Source organism: Suillus discolor, assembly GCF_016758755.1.
Source record: "Suillus discolor strain FC423 chromosome Unknown F5147scaffold_15, whole genome shotgun sequence".
Taxonomy (NCBI): Eukaryota; Fungi; Basidiomycota; class Agaricomycetes; order Boletales; family Suillaceae; genus Suillus; species Suillus discolor.
The window spans coordinates 655,732-664,013 of NW_024541262.1; the positions used below are offsets into that span (position 1 = coordinate 655,732).

General features: G+C 45.2%; 3 protein-coding genes across 3 annotated transcripts; 1 reads left to right on the forward strand and 2 right to left on the reverse strand.

The window, feature by feature from the left end:
• Window positions 1-1,757: 1,757 nt before the first annotated feature.
• Window positions 1,758-2,471, reverse strand: F5147DRAFT_792237 (uncharacterized protein; the record flags this gene model as incomplete). Its single annotated transcript, XM_041443094.1, has 2 exons — window positions 1,758-2,115; window positions 2,164-2,471. 2 exons carry the CDS (start codon window positions 2,469-2,471, stop codon window positions 1,758-1,760), a joined length of 666 nt encoding a protein of 221 aa, XP_041295327.1.
• A 3,009-nt stretch (window positions 2,472-5,480) lies between these two features.
• On the reverse strand, window positions 5,481-6,380 carry F5147DRAFT_651025 (uncharacterized protein; the record flags this gene model as incomplete). Its single annotated transcript, XM_041433502.1, has 4 exons — window positions 5,481-5,785; window positions 5,836-5,930; window positions 5,977-6,293; window positions 6,321-6,380. The coding sequence occupies 4 exons, from the start codon at window positions 6,378-6,380 to the stop codon at window positions 5,481-5,483; spliced, it is 777 nt and encodes a 258-aa protein (XP_041295328.1).
• A 1,125-nt stretch (window positions 6,381-7,505) lies between these two features.
• F5147DRAFT_572506 (uncharacterized protein) lies at window positions 7,506-8,138 on the forward strand (the record flags this gene model as incomplete). Its single annotated transcript, XM_041431092.1, has 2 exons — window positions 7,506-7,811; window positions 7,866-8,138. Coding segments are annotated over 2 exons (579 nt in total), but the record flags the coding sequence as incomplete, so codon positions are not given.
• Between the last annotated feature and the right edge of the window lie 144 nt (window positions 8,139-8,282).

Genomic DNA, 8,282 nt, shown 5'->3' on the forward strand with positions numbered 1-8,282 from the left:
CGCACGAGCTGAAGCCAAGCCCTTTGGATCTCTGAACCATTGAGCACATTCTTAACAATAAGAAGGAATAAACATAAAATGACCAAAGACAAATAGCTGAACAAATGACAGATAAGATGCATGAAGGCATTAAAATAGGAGTAAGTAACAAAGACTTCTGAATTCACTACTGCACACAGAACAAAATCTGTTAATCTCAGATACAGAAATTTGCAATATAAAAAGACTCAATAGCATCTTAGACTTGCTTTGCACAGAACTACAGACTATCATACTAAACAAATTAACACTCCTAGACCTACTAGCATTGGCCAAAATTAAAGTCCAAAACAATAAAGAAGTAAAAGAGTACCTAAAGAAGTGTTACAATGATGTACTTGGGACATCTGTGAAAAACATTAATGGCTTGCTTACCCTCTTAGAGCAGACAAAAACATTTATCTCAGGCTTGAGTGTACTGCATCTAGTACAAGCTAAAGCAACATCAGTAGATTTATGAAATATGGAGGGAACCTGAAAGTTGGAAAATCCTGTCTGTCCCATCCCATCTGTCCATCCTGTCTGTCCTGTCCTTTCTGTCAGCATTGGATTCATCCCCATTGACTGACAAATGATCATTACACTAAAAAATGCTGCTGATAGTCTCACTGTGTGAAGGAATTTATAGACAAGTGAACAAGGACATTTCTTGACTCTTGAGAAGGCACAATGCACCAGGGCCACCTCTATCTAAGGTAGAAGTTGTTAGCCCTGGATAGAGGAGATTGATAGTTGGTTTGCATGAGCATGACAAATGACAATGAGCAGCGCACAGGAGTGCGCAGGGTGTTGTGCTGCTTGGTGGTAAGAATTGAAATATTGAAGTTCCAATAAATTCTAGAAGCATTCTGGGGGAAACATTTCTGGATGGCCAAATTAGGCCAGTATGATGTGGACAATATGGACAGTATGGATAGGACGGACAGTTCTTTCCAAATTTCCAGTATATATGAAACATGGATATATATGCCACACTAGAGTTTGAAGATAAAGTATTAAATTACTTCAAAACTGCAGAAGGACATAAAATCACTATGAAAGGAGGGCAAAAATAAGGGTACAATACATCAACAGTCAAAAATGTATGCAAGTTGGATAAAGAGAGAAAGAAGGTAGACATTATCATTACTAACTGAGTAAGTACCACCATGCCAATCCTACAATATTACTCAACAGTTATCATAAACTATATCATAGCATACATACATTCATCCATCTTTACCTATAGTGGACCAAGGAGAAAAAGAGTTTAGTGAACCCTTACATATATTCAGAAAACTACACCAATGTATGAAGTATAATGACATTGATAAAGTATGTATATCATAGTTTTTAGGTAACTATAGAGCTATTCAAATTAAGAATGCATGATTATCAAATGGAGTATATATTAGTGGGACTCAAAGTAGATTTTGAAACTCGCTAAAGCTTCAGAAAACTCGCTAAAGTCTTCAGAAAACTCGGCCAGAAAGCCACCAAAACACACGGCACATAGCGGCATCAGAGTGGACTTGGAAACAACACTTGTCATTTTTTGAGGCATGTAGACTACGACAAAAACATGTAGATATAGCTATGTATTTAACAAGCAAGGGAAATTACACGAGATGCAATGAAACAGAAATCCACAGATGTGCGCATATGTGAAATGGTTTGTCGGCGATTTTTCTGAGTGCGTGACAGTGAGGGAGGGGGGACTCCGAAGCATTGAGCAAGAGTCAGCGGACCGTGGGGTCATGCATATAACAGTCCATGTCCGCATGCGCGTTATTACTAGTGTTGTTATGAGGAAAGGAGGGAGGAGCTTGCAGAAGACGCGGATCAATAGGAGGATTGTTGTTGGAAGAGCCGTTAGAAGGTTGGGGCTGGGGGGAAAATGTACTGTGGGGCTGCGGCTGAGCAGAGGATGCGCTGTGTGATGGCAGATGGGGCTGCAATTGGGGGGAGGATGCGCTGTGTGATGGCCAATCAAGCCCATCCAGTGTAAGGCAAATATGGAAGAGGAGGATGTGATCGATGCATCGATCATAGTGACAACTTTTGGGAACATCTCGCTGGTCAATGAAAGTAGCGACACTGATTGTCCATATCAATCAGATGAGTTCATAAGAAGAAGAAGAAAACGCACTAGAGTTCTTATCGAGCGTGAAGAAATCAGCAAGCAGATCCTCTGATGCCAACCTCAGTTCCTTCAGGTTAAGCTTCTTGCCAAGCACCAATGAGCTTGTCTCGGTCTCTTCACAGGTAATGACAATGACAGGGAAGTTGTGGATTAGCATGGGGGTGTGGTTGAGTGCAGCCGCCATCAGGATGTTATGGGTTGGTGTGGGGGCGTGGTTGAGTGCGGCCGCCATCAGGGTTGGTGTGGGGGCGTGGTTGAGTGCAGCTGCCATCAGAATTGGTGTGGGGGCGTGGTTGAGTGCAGTCGCCATCAATGAGGTCGACGACATCAGCAACACTGATGGCAGCAGAAATTCAAACTCTGATTCAAACTCCGCTGAATCAGTTGGAGATCGGACAACTAATAAGATAATACCCCTCCCCACTATGATCATGCCTCATGTAGCCCTACGTGAAGATCTCCTCAATTCTATTGATAAAGCTACTTTATCATTAGCCAATTTGCAATACCAGAATGCACTCCTAGACGACTGGTCTGACTCCGAGTCTGATATGGACTGGGACACAGATTCAGACTCAGATGATGATGAAGATAGTATCAACATGCCTTTTAGCTCGATGTCCCCCCCATCCCCACTGTCCCCACTGTCACCTTTTGCCAGCACTGCGACTTCTTATTCTTCCTCCGAGTCTAGTGATGAATCCAGTGCTGATGTTGCTGCACATTACAATAGGCTCCAAGACACCATCACTGCACTTCGTGATGAAGTCGAAAGGGCACGGGTACTCCACAAGCCAGATGAACCACCTCCACGAGCACCTCAGCTTCATATGCTAGTTCATCACGAGGAACACCGCCCTCATTTGTTTCGGCAGAAACTTCGTGTTAACCCAGAGATCTTCGATGATATCCTTGATCAGATCTCCGATCACCCTATCTTCCACAACCAGTCCAACAATCCTCAGCTCCCTGTTTCCATCCAGCTTGCCATTTTTCTCAATCGTGCAGGCCACTATGGGAATGCCATTACTCTTGAGGATGTCGCTCAATGGGCAGGTGTGAGCGTTGGGTCAGTTGTCAATTGCTCTCATCATGTGATGGTTGCAGTGCTCGATGCACATGATAAGTTTATCAACTTCCCAGCAGCTGACTCTGAGGATGCTCGCTTGGCTCAGGCATTTGCTGAGTCTCAAACCTGTCCAGAGTGGAGTGGAGGCTTTCTAGCCATTGATGGCTCAACTATGGACCTTTATGCCAAACCTGGCTTTTATGGTGAGGTGTTTTATGATAGGAAATCAAAGTATTCCCTTGGTTGTCAAGTAATGTGTTTTTCTCTATTATCATCAATAAAAAAATTAATTTAATTCTAGGCAGTCATTCTGCCCCACAACCTCCTGATTGTTGATTATTCCCTTGGTCAACCTGGGAGTGTTCATGATGCCTTTGCTTTTCGATCCACTCACCTATATGAAGAGCATGCTGACCTTCTGCCTGATGGTCACTGGGTTTGGGCAGACAGTGCATATCCATTGGAGCCATGGTGTATAGCCTTTTCAAGAAGCCTCACAATGGACGGTTGACAAAGAACCAGAAGACATTCAATTATCACCTTTCTAAAGTATGATTTTTGCTTGGGTGGATTTTCAGTGAATTTAAATTTATTTAGGTCCGTGTGCGTGTGGAACACACATTTGCTGTTTTGAAGGGACGGTTCCAGTCTCTCCGAGAGCTCCAGTTCAATATTCAGTCAGAGAAAGACCTGGAGTTTGCTGTGCAGTGGATTAAATGTTGTATCATCCTGCACAACATGATTATCCGCTTTGAATCCCATCATCTCCAGCAGGATGGATTATACAAGAATTCTCTGAAGTGGGCTCGTGTAGAGGGTGGGGACTTTATACCTCAAGAGCATGAAGATGTAGATGGTGATGAAATAGTTGGTGACAGATCTTATGAAGGAACTCCAGGCCAGACTACTCGTTTAAAGCTGATGGATCAGCTCTTTGACAGTCCTCATTCAAGGGCTCAACGTAGGAGGGGGTGAAGACCAAGAAAGCTTATATTGACCATGAATGTGTCCTACTAGTAAGATACTTGTACAACATATGTAACATATGTACCATCAAACACAACAACAATGAGAACAAAAAATAAATAAAAATGAGAGCGGCAAAACGATGACATGATGATGATGATGACGACAACGGACGACAACGACGACAACAATGACAACAGACGATGACAACGACGACAATGGACGACAACGACAATGACAACGGACAACGACAACGACAAACGACTCACTCCCCATGCGAGGCAGGAGGTTTGCTACCCTGCATCATCTGATGGAACTGGATCTTGAGGCGTAAGGTTTCCGCTTCCTTGTCGAGGACTAAGGAATGTGCCTTGTGCACTTGAATATCCGTCTCACGAAGGCGGATTTCAGCGTCCTTACTCTCCTGATGGCATTGGTGATTGACGGCGGCTTGTGAGGACTCGTGCGCACGCGTGTCACGAAGCCACTCGTACTTCTTCACATCACGATGGTAGTCAGTCTTCACATCAAGCTTCGCGAGGAAGCGTTGATGCTTCGCCTCATGGCGCGACACAGCACTGGACTGGATGCTCTCAATCTCGTCATTTACCTTGGCAACCTGTTCCTGAACGTCCGACTTAGGCTTTCTTCTTCTTCGAGCCTTCGGTGCTGGTTGGCAATGATGTGTGGGGGGTGGGACTTATTAAACTGTCGGATGATGTGTTGCGAGTTGTTGAGGAAGGGGTTGACATGCTGCGGGACATCCCTGACGATGCGATAGAGGGTGTTTTTCTGTGACTGCCCCCCACGACTGGAGGGTCGCTGTGCGCTGAATGCCGCACAGCTGTCATAAAAGGGTGTTGGTGATTTCTGCGGCACTTCAAAAGCACTGGGAACGTCGGGAGGAGGAGAGGGCGATGCTGCAAGTTGACGCTTTTTCCAGCAGCTCTAGTGTGGCTGTCAGGGGTCATGGGGTCATCTTCCAAGTGGCGCATTGCATCCCCGAGGGGGGCGGACAAAGCACCACTCAGATCCAGGTCATCGTCATCGTCATCGTCATCGTCATCGTCATCAGGGCCATCCATATTACAGTCCATGTCATTACGATGAAAGGAGGGAGGAGCTTGCAGAAGACGCGGATCAATAGGAGGATTGTTGTTGGAAGAGCCGTTATCCATGTCCACATCCGCATCATGATTGGTATTACTAGTGTCGTTACGAGGAAAGGAGGGAGGAGCTTGCAGAAGACGCGGATCAATAGGAGGATTGTTGTTGTAAGAGCCGTTAGAGGGTTGGGGCTGGGGGGAGAATGTACTGTGGGGCTGCAGCTGAGTGGAGGATGCACTGTGTGATGGCAGATGGGGCTGCAATTGGGGGGAGGATGCACTGTGTGATGGCTGAGCTGGCACCCTCAAAATTCATCGAGGGACCAGCCCTGCCAGGGTCACCATGCGGCTGTACGAGCGCATAGAGATTACCCGCGTGGTCAACCTCCGGCCTGGATGAATGCGATTTAATCGCAAAAGATGGGATCGAGTGCCACATGCTATTGAGATCGGTATACCATGGAAGTTCAGCATTGACTTCATCTGCAAAGTTCGATCGGTCAATGATCAAGAAATAAGTATAAAGGACTCACCCAATAAGTTGTTCGAGGTAGTCGCGTCCAATGGCACCACACCAGCACCCGTTGCGCTGAACTTGGCCTTGCACTTCTTGTATTTATTTTTGAGACTTGAAATTTTATCAGCGTAAATAAGAACAAGAGAAAGAGACTTACGCTGTGATGCAGTTGGCGACTGACACACGAAACTTCTTCAGATCCTGATGATATGCGGTCTTGTATTTGGGGTGGGTCACAAAGATGAGCTTGGCAATAACATCATGTATTTCATTCTTGTCCTTGCCCGAGGGGGCATCATCAACGTTAGGCATTGCTTTCTTACCATCAGAATAGAACAGGATGCGACAATCAGGTGGGTGAGTAGTCAGATGATTGATGAGGATTGTAGTGAGAGCATGATCCCTTTCCCACTGGATAGCGAACTTGATTGTATCTTGACGATTGGATTCAGGTTGTCGTTGCGACGAGGAGGCCTGCGGATCCATTGGATTTGAGCGCACCTCTTGAGTGTTGGCTCTAAGTCGTGCTGAGCGACGAGCAAGATGGCGAAGGGCAGGCATGGTGTTTCAAACTCCGAAAGCCTGACTTCGAATTGCGGTGCCATGCAGGCTGTGTTTTTTCGACTTTCCTGACGAGGCTTTAGCCGTGAGTAGCCGGGCGCCAAAATCTACCTTGAGTCCCACTATTGAAAGTGAGTCACATTATTGATACCGAGTTGTACCTATCATTAGTAATGATGCATCAGATGGCCCATCAGATTCGATTATGTACGGATCACCTCGCTATTACAGTGTTGCTTCCTACCACCATCCTCCCTCAATTTGCCCTCAATCCTACTTTTTGACACACTGAGTCGCACCTCAGACCACTTCGACTGTCAAATTGCACAATTTCAATAGTTTACAAGGTGCGTTATCACAGTTGTCAAGTCTTTAGATTTATTAGACTGATTCTTAGTATTAATGATGTTAGACCGAATATCCAGACCCTCAGAGCTTATCATACACTCAACTCTACCGTCTGAACCCAGTGTTTCTCCATCAGACTCTGTGAAGACTCAAAAAAGGTGAGTCTCTTCATAGTTTAATTTACCCCAGGCCTATTATTAACCTTCAACGAATTTTATCAGGCATCTTGGACTTGCCGCTGGATCAAAACCAATCTCGATGCCTTCTGACCCCACACTCCGGACATGTTCATATTGTAACACACAATACTGTCGTCAAGGATTCCAAACACATGAGAATGCTTGCCGGAAGCGATATGAACAAAGAAGAGAGGATGTTGAGCTTGCGAGGCTTATTCAACGAGGTATGTTCATTGTTTCAGACATTACGGCTTCACGCTAAAATACTAAATGTCAACACACTGTAGAGAGAGAACATGTGCAGCAAGGTAGCGTTTTTGATGGCGAACGACCATCTGCTTTTAGTGAGTCGTGATTGTCTTGTGGCCTTAATCACCGATCCTAACTCATTTGACCACTGATAAGCTGCCTGCGATCATTCACAGTACATCAATATTGATGTCGACTTCAGTCATCCAGATGATACTGATATAGGACAGACATCTGAACAAGGTATGTCTTGAAAACATTCTGCGCATCCGAGTTTGCAACTTTCATCTGTATTTTGGATCATCTGCCACCGTCCAGAACGGCATCACCTGTATCTCAATTCGAAGTTGATGATATACAAGTCCAGTATCACCCCAACAGTGGGCGCCCTACTCAAGTTTACCACTTCGAGGATTATAGATGTGGCCCTGGTACCCCAGCAGCACCTCCGAAAGTTGATCCTGAGCCCTGGCGTCCATTTCGCACTCGTATTGACTTTGAAGTGGCTGAACTTGCCCATGAAGCTGCACTAACTCATGAGCAGACAGACTGGTTCATCAAACTCATTCACCGCAGCAGATGCAAGTTGTTTACGCTTCAGAATTGTAAAGACGTGCGAGACACATGGGATGCAGCCTCGTTCAAATTGACTCCTGTTTGTATCCAATCACTCTGAGTGTAGAATATATCCTTACTTTGAATACCATAGTTTATGAAGGAAGAGGTTGTCGTGCCCTTCCAAGGCGTTGATCAGACCTTTCCATTTTTTCATCGCTCACTATGGGACTGGGCGGTGGACCTACTTCAAGATCCTGAAGTTGGTCCACATTTCGTTTTCGATGCCCAACAGCTTTCGAAGTTCGATGGCGACAAATTCGTTTGGTATATTCATGAGCCTTGGACTGCTAATGCCTTCTGGGAACATCAAGTATGTGGTGCTATTACTCGTGTTATGAGTTCAATGTGTGTCTCGGTATACTAATTGAATATCATAACAGTCGAAGATACCATCAGATGGCAAACCACTTGCATTTATCCTCTACGCAGACAAAGCCAAATTATCATCCTTTGGTCGTGCAAAAGGCTATCCAATAGTTGCGCGATGCGCTAATCTTCCTGCTGCTGT